The sequence below is a fragment of the Coregonus clupeaformis genome, chromosome 16 (assembly GCF_020615455.1).
Source record: "Coregonus clupeaformis isolate EN_2021a chromosome 16, ASM2061545v1, whole genome shotgun sequence".
NCBI lineage: Eukaryota > Metazoa > Chordata > Actinopteri > Salmoniformes > Salmonidae > Coregonus > Coregonus clupeaformis.
Window position 1 is genome coordinate 57,682,797 of NC_059207.1, and position 16,113 is coordinate 57,698,909.

General features: G+C 42.1%; 2 protein-coding genes across 2 annotated transcripts in view; both read left to right on the forward strand.

The window, feature by feature from the left end:
• The window catches only part of LOC121585194 (protein Niban 2), a 44,641-nt gene extending 32,528 nt beyond the window's left edge, over positions 1-12,113 (forward strand). Inside the window, exons 7-14 of the mRNA XM_041901616.2 lie at positions 3,122-3,226; positions 3,502-3,664; positions 4,378-4,565; positions 4,789-4,944; positions 6,151-6,264; positions 6,538-6,645; positions 6,863-6,974; positions 9,019-12,113. Coding sequence (XP_041757550.1) covers positions 3,122-3,226; positions 3,502-3,664; positions 4,378-4,565; positions 4,789-4,944; positions 6,151-6,264; positions 6,538-6,645; positions 6,863-6,974; positions 9,019-10,541 — 2,469 coding nt within the window. The 3' untranslated portion in view covers positions 10,542-12,113. The remainder of the gene's footprint in view (positions 1-3,121; positions 3,227-3,501; positions 3,665-4,377; positions 4,566-4,788; positions 4,945-6,150; positions 6,265-6,537; positions 6,646-6,862; positions 6,975-9,018) is intronic.
• A 1,047-nt stretch (positions 12,114-13,160) lies between these two features.
• LOC121585193 (neural proliferation differentiation and control protein 1) overlaps positions 13,161-16,113 on the forward strand; it is a 43,719-nt gene continuing 40,766 nt past the window's right edge. Inside the window, exon 1 of the mRNA XM_041901615.2 lies at positions 13,161-13,552. Within this exon, the coding sequence (XP_041757549.1) occupies positions 13,444-13,552 (109 nt within the window). The 5' untranslated portion in view covers positions 13,161-13,443. The remainder of the gene's footprint in view (positions 13,553-16,113) is intronic.

Below are 16,113 nucleotides of genomic sequence, written 5' to 3' on the forward strand. Positions count from 1 at the left end.
AGACAGACAGCCGGTATATATATACAGTGTACAACATTTTTTGGAAAACCTGCTCTTTCCATTAGACTGACCAGGTGAATCCAGGTGAAAGCTATGATACCTTTTTGATGTCACTTGTTAAATCCACTTCAATCAGTGTAGATGAAGGGGAGGAGACCGGTTTAAAGAAGGATTTTTAAGCCTTGAGACAATTGAGATATGGATTGTGTATGTGTGCCATTCAGAGGGTGAATGGGAACGACAAAAGATTGAAGTGCCTTTGAACAGGGTATGGTAGTAGATTCTAGGCACAACGATTTGTCAAGAACTGCAATGCTGCTGGGGTTTTCACACTCAACAGTTTCCTGTGTGTATCAAGAATGGTCCACCACCCAAAGGACATCCAACCAACTTGACACAACTGTGTGAAGCATTGGAGTCTACATGGGCCAGCATTTTGACACCTTGTAGAGTCCATGCCCCGATTTAATTGAGGCTCTTTTGAGGGCAAATGGGGGTGCAACTCAATATTAGGAAGGTGTTCCTAATGTTTTGTGAAATCAGTGTATATCAGATATGTTTTGTACTCCTCTAAACATCAATCTCCAGTTAACTGATATTTCACCAAGTCATAATTTTAACATTCTGTCATGATGAGCACATGTTCAACTTATAAAAAAACATGTTTTCCGATCTCAAGACATTAAATAAAAAAATTACTTAAGTAAGTGCCTATTAAGTGCCAAATAAAGTAACAGGGTTGACCGTAACGGCATTGACGATTTCATCTTAAATCAGTCATTAATCCCCTTGTGACAGGAAATGGAAGCTTGTTGTGTGTAACAGGGGGGGGCAATTGAATGCATGGCTCCACCAACATTTTTTTATTGGTAAAATAATTCTAGCCTGTCTATCTGTGGGTAACAGGGTTGACGTGTTATACTTGACCCACTCAGTTTCCCACCATGAAACACCAGAAAATGGACAGAGTATAATGAGCTCACCTGCTTTTATATTATGATTTGACTATTAGATGTTCGTTTGAAAAGTTTTTGTTTTTTTAAAGGAATAGTTTCACCATATTAAAATGTGAATTCAGTTCATGTAACAGGGTTGACCTTAAAATGTGGGACATGTTTTTCTTCTTCATGAAAATGTATCACTAATCACAGGAAATATAAATTATGATTTTCAGAAATGACTTTGTCAAAGCAACAAAATAACTTGGGCTTTACAATGATGAAAATGCTTAAACATTTGTGTTAAGTGGGTTAAAATATTCATAGAAGTCAGAGGGACATGCCAAAAGGCTGGTGAAGCTGGTTGAGAGAATGCTAAGAGTGTGTAAAGCTGTCATCAAGGCAAAGGGTGGCAATATGAAAAATATCAAATATATTTGGATTTGTTTAAAACTTGTCTGGTTACTACATGATTCCATATGTGTTATTTCATAGTTTTGATGTCTTCACTATTAATCTATAATGTAGAAAATAGTTTTTAAAAAATAAAGAAAAACCTTGAATGAGTAGGTGTGTCCAAACTTTTGACTGGTACTGTATATCGATTCGAATCTGAATCGACAGCCAGAAGCCACATGGAATCTGGTATTTCAAGCCACATTTCAAACCATTGTAAGTGGTTTGAAGTCCGATACAAATCTGATTCCTGGCCATGCGCCTTATTATTATTTACCCTCAAGTGGTTTTTAGACTGTTATTTGGCATATCTTGTTGTTTGCTAGCTACTCTGTTGATAGTATGACAAGAACAGTTTACAAAGAAATTAGTGAATGTGCTAGAAAGCTAAACAGCTACCTAGCTAGCTAGTTGGCTGTTGTGGCTAGACAAAACTGACTCATTTGAGGCTTTAAAAGTGTTCTTACACTATGATTTTGAACATTCAAAGCAGCTGGGAAACGTCCATGGCAGGCATTGTCACCTTAGCTTGCTACATAACGTCTGCGTGGTAGGAAGTACGAGCACCACCACCAATCAGCCTACACCACTGCACACACACCCTCCATTACTATAACAACTAGCATAGCCTTGTCAGAAAATGACTGCTGTCTGAACACACACACATCCTATTTGGTCACTTGTAACTTGCTTTTTGGACGGTCAATATTCCAAAACAGATTTGAAAAACAAAACGGATTTTGAGCATTAAGGCCAGCATTGTGAACAAGGCTTAAGAGACCGATCAGAACAGATAGCTTGACACTGTTATGCTTGTAGCAGCAGTGACAGCAGCCTCGGTGGACTCCTTGGCATACATTTGAACAATAACCAAACAGTGGTGGTCATTCATTGTGTCCTGCTGTGACACACCACCAATGAGACACCTACAGATTAGACCAGCACTCATAGTTATGTTTCAAGTTGAAATACACCAGAATGGTAGAACAGAGAATCTCTGGCAGCATTGCCAACTCTGCTCCTACACATTCCTCTGCCATATCATCATGCAAGATCAGTAACTCGCATCCAATGCAGCCTAGCTCAAGGCTCTTGACTTCAAGGCCAAATAAATACAATAGAAGATATTTATCATGACTATATTGTGATGAATGTCTAGGGCCCCTTATATTCAACTCTGGACCTCAAAGCCAGTTCCACTGATTTTAGACCTGGGACACCAGGTGGGTGCAATTCATTATCAGGTACAACAGAAAACCAGCAGGCTCCGGACCTCGTAGGGTAAGAGTTGAATACCACTGATCTAGAGCAATCAGGCTAGAAAAACCAGTTCTCAGGTTTCGATAGCTCTGACATATCTGTAGTGTGGAGTGCAGACCACACCTGAGAGGGTAAAGCACAGTAGACTAGTATACAGACCTTTGGAGATGCCCTCCAGCGGATACAAAGCATGAATGGGATCTCAAATGAACCACTTCCCATGTATAAATAAATACTCTGCCCTGAGGCCATAGATTAGCCCCACTCCCAATGAGTGGAGAGAGTGAGCTGGTATGACCTTATTAGGTCATAAGAATTGTACCACTCTGGAAGTATGGCTGCATTGGTCTCAGTAGTTCATTAATCACTTTGTCCCTTTTTGGGATATTTGTCTTGCATCTCAAACAGCACAGCGTCACCACATGTATTGTTGTCGTCTGATCTCAAATCCACTACTATCCCTGTAGATTCTGGCCAACCTGGTGATGGAGACTCTTCTCCCTGAGCTCAGGGATCTCATCACCCCGGGACTGAAAGGCAAAATGCACGAAAGGCAGAGGAACTGGATGCTGGTAAGTCCTATCTCACAGAACTGACCAAATACCCCCTTTTAATACTAAGCAAGGCAGGCACAACTTGGGAAAATGTCTTATCCTTACCCAGCTTCTGAGTTCCCTGTTTGTACATGAATCCATGTGCGTGTTGGGATGCAAAAATGCTGGTGAACTACATATTTTTATTCCATGTTCACAAAGGTGGATAATATGGCACTTTGGTCAACATTTCGGCCCAGTGGCTTTACTCAATACAAGATGCAGACATAACAATCCTCTGTGTCCCCATGCAGATCTGCGACGCTGTGTATGGTCTGGTGGTGATGCAGGCCCAGGCCCAGTATGAGGCTGTGGTGCAGAGCTGTGAGGACGGACGTCCCCCGCTAGAGGCCTCCATACGCACAGACATGGACCAGATCATCACCTCCAAGGAGCACGTCACCAACAAAATCAAAGGTGAGCCCTCCATGACCTGTGTGGTCCAGCTCATGTATACTAGGGTCGGCATGAGTTAGAATCCGCACCACTGCACTTCTGACTTGCCAACTCTCCCACCTTTCCTGTCTCCTCTTCACTCTCCCATCTTTATAAAATAAATCAATATCCCACAGTAAATATATTTAAAAAGGATGAGCCCTCCGCAGTAAGATGAAGTTTAGCCCTAGTCCCAGTCATTGACCCAAGTTCAGTTTTGCCGTCACCCAGTAATGGATTTTGGGGAAGTAAGCAGATCCTAGATCTGTGCCCAAGCCAGGGCAACTTGGGACACAGTAGGTAACTACCAGTAGCTGCAGTACAATGGTAGATTCTAGTCATACTCTGAATACCTACAGTACATATCTGGCCTGCATATCATTCTGGGTGCTCTTTACCAGTGGCGTGACAAGTATTTACCAACAGTTAGACAGTTCTGTGCTATGTTGACAGACTGTATCCATGGAGTGGAACACAGGAAGAATAGCAGCATTCAATCAACAGTTACGAGGGTGACTTAGTCACACTTAGTCTGTCTGAACTGATAGGAGTTGAATTCCTTTGGCCGAATCATATCTTAAGATAAGCATGTGTTGCACAACGAGTCACAGTGGAACTTCTGCCAGTTTATAAAGTAATATAACCTAGACTACTCTGTGTGTTGACATCCTCTCACTCGTTGTCTTCCCCCCCAGCGGTGGCGCTGCCTAAGGCAGAGAAGCTGCTGAAGGTGAGTATCCAGCCCTATATCAGCTCTATCCTGGAGGCCCTGATGGAGCCCACCAGCCGAGGATTCTCTGAGGTCAGGGACGTCTTCTTCAGAGAGCTGGTGGACATGAGCAAGAACACACTGAACGACAGCACCAAGGAGAAACTGGGAGAGGTGAGAGCGTTGTTATTCATTTCTATGGGTTAGCGGGCTCAGTCTCTGAGTATGTCGAATGATCCAGCATAACAGTTTAGCTGCATACTTTTAATACACCCATTTAGGTGATATCTGAAGTGTAGCATACAAATTGACTTGTATCATCCAAGCCTGGTCTATGTGTTAATTCTGTCAACCCAGCCTCACTCTTCCTTCTCTCCCTCACTCCCTCCATCGTCAGCACATGGAGAAGATCTCTATGCTGGCGTTCCACCCGGTGAAGATGCAGAGCTGCTATGAGAAAGTAGAGGACTTGAGTCTGGATGGCCTGCAGCAGAGGTTCGACGTCTCCAGCCCCTCCGTGTTCGTCCAGAGAGCACAGATCCTCATGAGAGAGGTAGAACTTTTCTAACTAGCACTGATTGAGGAGGAAGGTTTTACTTGCAATGACTGTGATATGTTGTCTTACCTACCTTAGTTGAATGCGTTGGCTGTATGTCCCTCTGGATAAGAGTGCCTCGTAAATGATCAAAATGTAAACTACACCCTCCTACACCTTACTACATGCTGCAAAACGTGACACAACCTCTTATTGCTGATGGGGACAGTTTTTCACTAAACTAATATATGGTGTATGAGTATGGTGAGGTACTAATTAAATAATTGCTGAATGTCTCCATTTGAGTTCCTGGCTGGTGTGTGAGTGCTGAAAGGATGCGGCCTGCAGGTCTCTTTTGTGGTTGTTGGTTGTGCTGTTTTGTCTGAGATCCTCAGAGCTATGGGGAGTTCTTTATTATTGTGGTTGGAGAACAAGCACATTCTGGTTAGTGAGTGGTGGGACTATGGTTGGCTGTCATTGGCTGGCTGGTCTCTGTTGACAGGCTGTAGGTTGTTGGAGAGATATCCTAGAGCCAAGTATTCACCACTCTGTCCCCCACTGTGAATCACATAGGCTGTCCTCTTTGTAGTGGCTAGAAGCTGCTGGGGCTGAGACTTCTCAGACAGGGGGCTAAGGTCTCAGAGAGTTCGAAAATTGAACTTTGCTTTGCATCCAAGATTCTGTTTATAGTTCAGATATACAATAGCAGCTATCTACCCTCAGGGTTCAGAGTATGATTTGTTTAGAATGAAAGGAGGGAAGGGTTGTATTGGAGAAGATTCAACTTGTGTGTGTATATAGAAAGCAATACTATTTTGATGTGCTACACTTAAAAAGGAATTGTTGGGAAGATGGTGCCCCCTTGTGGTGGATATATGAAAACTGATGTAATGTTTTGTTCTTGCCTTGGCTTTTGGAAATTCAGCAAGCAGCAAATCATGGCCTTGATCTATACACTGTCGGATGACTGCTTATTTGAGTTCACCAGTTCATTGAGTTACCGACACGCTCACATGATGATCCATTTTGTAAACCGGTTTCTCTGCATTCTCTTTCTGTCTGATAGAGTATAGACCATTTTGAGGAAAGGTTTACTTGACTGTGATTTGTGGTTGTTTTTCCCTACTAAACGTAGTTGAATGCACTGACTGTAAGTCCCTCTGGATAACAGCGTTTGCTAAATGACTAAAATGTAAACTGATAAACAAACCTTTTTCTGTGCAGCAAATGGACGATGCTGTGTACACCTTTGAGCAGATCCTCCACCAGAGTCTGGAGGGCCAGGGGTCCGAAGGTCTCTGTAAGAACATCCAGCGCTGCCAGGACCGGGTCATCAAGGTAAGGCAGACAGGAGAGGGATGGCTGTTTCCCAGGGATGGCTGTAGGCACGATGACTAATCAAGACCATTGCGCTCTCCCCCAAAAAGGTTTTGTTGGTGCGTAAAACCAGTGAATCTAGATACGCAACATGTAATGGCTCCGCATACAAAAATATGTCATATATAACTTGCTAGGCACATGGATGGGCAAAATAGGATTGATACTGCATTAATTTTCTCTGAAGAATCATAACATCTCCTTTTCTTCTATTTCCCTCCTGTCTGTCCTCAGAAATTTGACTATGACAGCAGCACAGTCCGGAAGAGGTTCTTCAGAGAGGCTCTTCTTCAGATCTTCATCCCTTACATGCTGAAGCAGCTCACTCCCTCCATCGCGTCTGTAGGTCTAGCAGCTGGAGCCGGCTAGACAGTGTGTCTAGACGGGTCAAATGCATACATTGTGTGAAACTGACGTTACACTTCCATGCGATAGCATTCCCTTTGTCACTCACATTGCTAATTTAGTCTTTTTTCTGCATGTCTCTCCTGAGTGTATTCCTGAGTGTGTATATGACATGGGTCCTTTGTTCTCATACTTGTTCTTCTGCCGTGTCCAGGAGCTGCCTCGTTTCCAGGAGCTGATTTTTGAGGACTTCTCTCGTTTCATCCTGGTGGAGAACATCTTTGAGGAAGTGGTGCTGCACTCTGTCATGAAGGACATCATGATGGGTGAGTCTCATAGCGGAAACTGTGGCTTTGCCCTTAATGGCACCATTACTCCCTTTGTATTGCATTACTATGGGCCCTGGTCAATAGGTGGAATAGCGTGCCATTTCGGACACAGACATATACTTCTCTTATATTTGAATGCCTTATGTCAGGGTTCACCAACTGGCGGTGATTTGATTTGGCCCCCCAAGTTTTCTGAGCAAAACATTTATTAATTGAAAAAACTAATGGAGGGGTTAGACATAAAATACTGTAAAAACACAAGCAAATCCGCACAGAGTTTACAAAACATTAGGAACACCTGCTCTTTCCATTACCTAAACTAACCAGGGAAATCCAGGTGAAAGCTATGATTCCTTATTGATGTCACTTGTTAAATCCACTTCAATCAGTGTAGATGAAGTGACAATTGAAACATGGATTGTGTGTGTGTGCCATTCAGAGGGTGAATGGGCAAGACCAAAGATTTAAGTGCCTTTTGAACGGGGTATAGTAGTAGGTGCCAGGCACACCGGTTTGAATGTGTCAAGAACTGCAACACTGCTGGGTTTTTCACGCTCAAATATATATATATATATTTTTTTTTTTTTTTTTTTGGTCATTTAGCAGACGCTCTTCCCGTGTGTATCAAAAATGGTCCACCACCCAAAGGACATCCAGCCAACTTGACACAATTGTGTGAAGCATTGGCGTCAACATGGGCCAGCATCCCTGTGGAAAGCTTTTGACACCTTGGCTGTTCTGAGGGCAAACTCAATATTAGGAAGGTGTTCCTAATGTTTTTTAAACTCAATGTATGTGATCGTATACAAATAAGCAAGGTTTGAAATTATGTTTTAGTTCAACTTTATATCTGTTGGGCTTCTTGCGGTCAATTTGCAATCTACAAATTATTTGTAATTATGTTCCGGCCCCGTGACCATCCACTCAAGAAAAATGTGTCCCGCTGCTGAATCTAGTTGATGATCCCTGCCTTATGTATTCAGTGCATGGAATAAGTGTACTCACAAGCTATATTTAGGGCCTAGAGTTCTTCCTCACCAAATGACCTAGGAAAAACTCCAGGTTCTAGTGATATGCAAAAACTATGTGTTAGAAGAGATACCGCTCCTGAGTCATTCTACCTCAAAAGCACAAGAAATAAGATTTTGACAGCCGCCATCTCTGATTATTCTGAAATAGTTTCTGTAGTTAGAAATAGATAATATTAGCATTATTTTGTTGAAAGATTATTTGAAAGATTATTGAGAAATTAAGCTAATTGTTGCACCCAAATTTGCCATTTCAATTTATAGGATTCATATAATATTCAGTAAATATATTACCCAACTTCCAATTTGGTGCAAACCACTTCTTAATAATGTCTAAGACGTGAGGAATCCAAATAAATGGTCAAAGGCCTCCCACGGACCCCACAAACCATACACCAAGCCCATCCCAATGGTCAGTATACAGTATCAGTTCTCTATGTTTGACAGGTAGTATGACGCTGCGGCTTGGAGTGTTGTTTATTCATACTATGTAATGCATTTTCAGTGAATTTGGTGAGGTTTCTTTCACCCTGTTAAGACATTTGCCATTGAAGTCACTTGCATTTCCGCCCATAAATTAGTGTGAAAGTACCAGGTTTTGCCCATTAGATGCCACTGTTCATGCTGGTACTTTTATCCATTTTGCTGGTCACTTGTGTTTATTAAAGGGGGGCTGAACTTTCTGATTTGGCCTTGTGAAATTGGATGTTGGGTATTATATTGAATGAATATTATATGAATTCTATCAATTGAAATTGCCAATTTGTGTGCAATCAAATAGCTTAATTTCTCAAGAGTTCAAAATGTCTTTCAACAAAATAATATTGAAATACATATATATAATGTTGAAACAAATAATACAACTACAGAAACCATTTCAGAACAATCTGAGATGGTGGGTGTCATGGCTTTCTGAAATGAAATGGAACAAACCTCTGGTGTACAATGTCTTAATGACCTTTCTCTCTCTTTTCCTCTCCCTTTCTATGCTTTCTTTCTTCCTCCCTGTGTAGCTGTGAAGGAGGCAGCAGTCCAGAGGAGACACAACCTGTACAGGGACAGCATTGTACTGACCAGCAGTGACCCCAACCTGAACCTGTTGGGGGACAACCCTGCCATCGACTGGGCTGGGGAGTACGGGACAGGACCGGAGGAGGGGCAGGGACAAGTTGAGGTAGAGGGGGAGGAGACTGGGGATAGTGGGGAGGCCCATAGGAGGCGCAGGATGAAGCAGGTGGTCTCCATGATCCAGCTGGATGGCTCCCCCATCCTGGTCAACGAGTCCTGCCTGGAGGTGCCCAGTGTTGACGGCATCCCTGAGGAGAGGGAGGGAGAGGGGGAGGACCAGGGCGCAGACGCTCCATTGTCTCCAGAGATCATCCACCAGGAACCAGTCAAAGTTAATGGAACCACTTCAAAAGGAAAGAAGGCCCCTCCACCTCCTGTCCAGCCAGAGAACAGTCCATCCCCTGCCCTAACGAACGGCTCCGTCCTGAAAGGAGGCGAGCCGTCCGCGATCTTGAGTGAGGCCCCAGAGGTGCAGACCAAAATCTTAGAAGATGTGACCCAGGAAGCTGAGCGTGAGAAGAAGTTCCTAGAGATTGAGAGCTCCTTACAGGACTCAGAGAGCACAGCATCAGCCATCGAGAGTGCCATACAGGAGATAGAGAATGCTGTGCAGGAAGAGGACAACGAGCCAGGCGTGGAGGCGGCTGCAGTTTCACAGGAGACAGCAGCAGAAGTGTCCCCCTCAAGCCAGGAGGTTAGTAGTGTACCCTTAAGCAAAGAGAAGGAATCTCTGAAAACAGTTCAGGAAGAGGCTTCGGCACTAGCAGTTCTAACCCAAGAGGAAACCTCTCCTTCCAGTTCAGAGGAGGAATCTTCCCTAGCCTCAACGCAGATGGAGGCGGTAGCAGTAACACCCATAGCACAAGAGGAGATCCCCACACCCTTACCAACAGCCCTGGACACAGAGCTCCAAGTGCCTGCAGCCACACCAACAGAAATTCCTGCAGCCACACCAACAGAAATTCCTGCAGCCACACCAACAGAAATTCCTGCAGCCACACCAACAGAAATTCCTGCAGCCACACCAACAGAAATTCCTGCAGCCACACCAACAGAAATTCCTGCAGCCACACCAACAGAAATTCCTGCAGCCACATCAACAGAAATTCCTGCAGCCACACCAACATCCCTGGAGACGGAGCAAGTCCCTGTCCCTGCACCAATGCCAGAGGAGTCGGAGAGCACTAAGAGCACTTCAAATGTCCAGAGTGCAAATCCACAACCCACAGTGGATTTGAACTCCCTGCCCCCTCCACCTCCACATGACGACAGTGGCTTCCAGTCTCCCACCAGTGAGGCAGTGGAGAAGTCTGCCCCCAGTACAGAGGGGCCAGAGCCAGCAGAGCTGATCCCTGAGGCAGAGGCAAAGGGAGAGCGAGGGACTGTGGCCCAGGAGGGAGCAGCAGCGCATAACAAGAACTCTGAGACAGGAGAGAAGAAGAAGGCAGAGGGCGCCAGTGAGGAATGAGTCATTGTTTGGGCTGTATGCTGGCGTTAATTTGGATTTTGTTTTTTACCAAGACTGGGATATTATACACAATTAATCTTACATTAGCATAGACAATTTCATCAATGTAAATGGTCTGTATACAGTAGTTTTGCCAATAATTTTACTGCTTAGTTTTCGTCTTCAAGATTACAGTTACTTTTTGCACCAATATTATCCACCTCTACCAAATCATCAGTCTGGATGGACATTGAGCGGGGTTCAGGTGCAACTTCAATGTCTCAATATGTTGTTTTCGTCTTGTTTCTATATTTTGATAGATTACGTCCACATTCCAATGGATAGCATGTGCATTGTAGCTTGAGAGCCAGATGTTTGTGCGCTCATGCCAACTCACTGTCACTCATTGTCATTAAAAAAACACATGGCTTGACAATGACGGCTTTGGAATTGGCAAGGGCACAAACTGATCTGGAACCTGGTTAGGAACTCCCCCCATTGTCTTGTTTTACTATATATTCACTGGGTAGTGAATGATGAGCACAATGGAAATATTATGGTGTTCTGTAAATAAGAAAATAACTCACACACTTCAGGTGTTCTTGGTGGGGTATATAAAGTTCAATATCATCATTAATTTGCCCTCTATGACCTGCACAACTGCTCAACCATTTGAATTGGCTTTACCCTGAATCCACATGCTGTCAAGTGTCTGACTTACCTAGTTTGTGTTTTATTAGTATTTAGAGTGGACCATGACAACATGAGCAAAGCTATAGCTATTCATGGCTAAATCAAAATCATAGAGTATTTATTCCAATGGGTTCAACGACCAATATATGTCCTTGTTGTCATCTTATTGGTAATGTTGTTTCATTACTTTCCTACAGTTGCTCTCTACTCTGAAGTTTCCTGTCTTTTTCCGTTTCTATCAGAGTAATTCCAATACTTTTATAATTGTGCATCAATCTCCAATAATATTCTTCTGACGTGTATTTATTGAGATTTGTTGAATAGGTGTCTGGGAAGCAAGCAATTGGTGCAAGCAATTCTGTAGGAATAGTGCCTTATGAAATACTAGAAAACATCTCATTCAAAGTACTTTCTATTTTCTATTTCAAATTGAAATGACAATCCGTCAAACATTGATGTGCAAAACTGTTCTGTTATCGCAAGACATGGAAAGCAAGGCAAATGAGTAATGGTATTTGAAATGTTGTCCTTAATATTTGACAAATTCTTATTGATATGAATACCTCAGTTATAACATTGAGCTATTCCCAACAGAGAAAGCATCTGTACATACTGTATTTAATGCTATGTTGACTTCATACGTTTTTGACCCTTTTTACTATCATATAGTCTCTTTCCACAGATGCTTGTCTTAGCAGCTGTGACAAGTTTATTTTGTACTTTTTCTTCAATGCCTTCATTGATACACATATGATTTCCCCAATTATTTGTATTTATTATGTATTGCACCCTGCATTACGTCCCTGTCCCCTCTTCCCTTTTGATGAGTGTACTTTTAGATTTATTTTACTCAATGTTATACAAAGGACTGTTAGTGATAATAAATAATTGTTGATTCAATATGTTTGTCTGTGTGTTTTTCCTTTGGAACGCACAGGTTTGTTAAAGGGGCAATCTGGGATTTGAAAAACAGCGTGGGTATCCTGCCACTTTTCTTTGTTTGTTAAACAGCTGAGTGATGGGACTGGAGAAATGTAACTACTCTCAAATTCGAAAATGGATGGACCAATCCCAGATTGCCGCTTTAAATGATTATTGGGTTCAAGTGGAGCAGTATTTAGTCTTGCATTCATATTGACTGTCATATTTCCATCTGGCCACAGTCTACAGTTAGTCTGAAGAGAGACTTGCTGCTGTGCCTTGCATCGTTGCACATTCCAGAATAGGACAATGTAGTAGCCTGCCATAGATGAATTATGGTTTTTAAATGTTGTCTTGAGAAATGCCAAATGTATAGACTCTAGAGCCCTCAAACTCAACTCTGGACCTGGAAGCCAGTTCCACTGTGTTTTTTCATTTCTGCCCTCTAACCAGGGACTGATTTAGACCTGGGACACCAGGTGGGTGCAGTCAATTATCAGGTAGAACAGAAAACCAGCGGGCTACAGACCGGACCTTGTAGGGTATGAGTTGAATACCCCTGTGCTAGAAACTATAGGCCTACTACAAATGTATAGTATGTATCACCCACATTAAGTATTAATCTTCCACAAACCAAACCCTCTAAAAACGATAGATAATATTTCAAGAGATATTGGTTCAGCCACATAATTAAATAGAACAATGTTTTGTATCTCTATTCCAGACTTCATTTATCTATTTCAGCCTTTTATTATGTAACCTTGGTGTCATGTTTTATGATGTATGAATCATCAGTGTGCCCTTGTACAGATTATTTTAATCCTTGAAAAAATAGCTAAGGGATTTTTACGAACACTTTTCTCTCAACCGGGGAAGCACTATAGTGTCCATTAAAATGTACCTGTTGGCTTCTCTGCGTCTGCACTGAGGCTTGTATTTGCGGCTGTGCGTACGGTAAAACTGATTAGGAGCGCGCCGTGACGACATCTTCTACGTAACTCTCTCACAACCCCGTAGAAACTCAGATCGACAGCAACCCTGCCACACTCGTTTCTTCAAGCGTCACACATAAAGCGACATAATGGGATCCTGCGCAAAACATATAGGAGACGAAATCGTTCACCAGCGCTCTATTACCGAATCTGGTACTTGCAACTGAGCGCCTTTTCTACTCCGCATTCTGACTACATATTTACAAAAGCTGAGCACATTTCCTGAGCTTCTTTCTGTTCTAAGGGGATGGGGGAATGATCAACCCCGACTCCCCATCTCCAGCTCAGTTGTATCTGTTGTAGGAGCGCTTCACAGCATGCCATCCCAGAGAAGAGGTGTCGATCACCGACCGAGGCCCGCCGCTACGCTTCTAACCCAGGTTGCTGTCTTTGCAACCTTCGTTACTTTGAGCGCTTGCATGCCAGGTAAGAACAGCTCTTTTAATATTTAAGTCTGCATGTTGTGCGCACATTTATGAAAGTTGATATGGATGATGTCATATGCTGTCAATGTAAACATATTAATGCGCAGGTGTTACCACGTTCCCTTTAAAAGGTAACATATGGTAGGCCACTAGACCTACACAAACTCACAAATATATCAACTAGTATTGATTTCTGATCATAGGCTATTTTAGATTTGAAAAAGGGATATTTTAATTGGAAAATATATAGTATATTTCTATGTAGAACAAACATGCCTCTCTGACATGTAGAATAAGGAATCACATCAGCTCTTCATGGCATTTTTATCCGCAATGCTCTAGAACATTTGCCCTGGTGTGTGTATCCCCATTGTGATTGTTCTGGTCATTTCCAAGTAAAAGGACCCATGACATGTCATATTGACCCATGACCATGTCATTTCACTCACTCAATCACTCACTCATATATCTTTTATTAAGGTTCGTCAACCATTTTCCACCCAATAAATTTGGAATAAGCAAAAGCTTTGATTTCTGGTCAAACAGATGGAAAAGGGGACTTAGGCAACATCTACCATAAAATGTATTAGAATTACATAAAAACACTGTTAAATCAAAGAGCCCTGCCAACTAATACCAACACTTACAGTGCATTTGGAAAGTATTCAGACCCCTTGACTTTTTCCACATTTTGTTATGTTACAGCCTTATTCTAAAATTGATTAATATATATATTGTTTGGTATATAAACACAATACCCCACAATGACAACGCGACTTTGTTTACTCAATACTTTGTTGAAGCACCTTTGGCAGCGACTATAGTCTTGAGTCTTCTTGAGTATGAGGCTACATGCTTGGCACACCTGTATTTGGGGAGTTTCTCCCATTCTTCTCTGCAGATCCTCTCAAGCCCTCAGGTTGGATGGGGAGCGTCACTGCACAGCTATTTTCAGGTTTCTCCAGAGATGTTCGATCGGGTTCAAGTCCGGACTCTGGCTGGGCCACTCAAGGACATTCAGAGACTTGTCCCGAAGCCACTTCTGCGTTGCCTTGGCTGTGTGCTTAGGGTTGTTGTCCTGTTGGAAGGTGAACCTTCACCCCAGTCTGAGGTCTTGAGCGCTCTGGAGCAGGTTTTCGTCAAGGATCTCTCTGTACTTTGCTCTGTTCATCTTTGCCTCGATCCTGATTAGTCTCCCAGTCTCTGCAACTAAAAAATATCCCCACAGCATGATGCTGCCACCACCATGCTTCACCGTAGGGATGGTGCCAGGTTTCCTCCAGACGTGAAGCTTGGCATTCAAGCCAAAGAGTTCAATCTTGGTTTCATCAAACCAGAGAATGTTGTTTGGCCACTGGGTTCTTTGGGACCTTCAATGCTGCAGACATTTTTTTGGTAACCTTCCCCAGATCTGTGCCTCGACACAATTGTCTCTGAGCTCTACGGACAATTCCTTCAACCTCATGGCTTGGTTTTTGCTCTGACATGCACTGTCACCTGTGGGACCTTATATAGACAGGTGTGTGCCTTTTTTAAATCATGTCCAATCAATTGAATTTACCACAGGTGGACTCCAATCAAGTTGTAGAAACATCTCAAGGATGATCAATGGAAACAGGATGCACCTGATCTAAATTTCGAGTCTCATAGCAAAGGGTCTGAATACTTATGCGTATGTGTGTGTGTGTATATAATATATATATATATACACACACACATTTTGAAAAAAATCTAAACCTGCTTTGTCAATATGGGGTATTGTGTGTAGATTGAGGGGGAAAAAATGTTTTAATCCATTTTAGAATAAGGCTGTAATGTAACAAAATGTGGAAAAAGTGAAGGGGTCTAAATACTTTACGAATGCACTGTATATTTAGTTTTGGATAAATTATTTGCCTTAAAGTTTAAGAAACATTGTGCCTTGTAATTCTGTTACCAAAATCCCACATATCTTTAAGATCAATTCTAATTTATTTCCTTCATGAGGAGGGAGGATAATGAAAGTTCACAGAAGTAACAAGTAAAGGTAGACCTACAAATGATGTATAGTGTTTTTACTTATACCAAGTTTGTTTATGAATTATTAATTGATTAAAACTCTTAATTCTGTTACTGTCCTCGCTTCCACTGGCATACTGTTAGGTTTAGCTCGTAGTGCTGAGCAATTATTGCTTTGCGAGGTCACAGTTTTAGGTTTAGATAAAAAATAATGTTTTAACAATGCATTATGAAGTAATTATCTGAAAATGATTTTAGAGCTTTTTAATGGAAATTCCAAAACCAAATTTTTTTGAGAATTCAATTGCCAAAACATTGAAAATATTTCAGTTGTGTATATTGCTTAGTTTTTATTTGATGACTTTATTATTTTTCATTCCTTAAAGCTGCAATCAGCAGTAGAAACGATAACAAAGATCTTTCCCCGCCCTGTTTCTTTAAAAAGCTGAGGAATGGGTCTGGAGAAATGTAACCACTCTCAAATTCATAGAAAGCGCTATGGACGCAAGGACTGACCATCCATGATATCATTATCGTTTTTTAAATTATAGTTTTAACCATGTT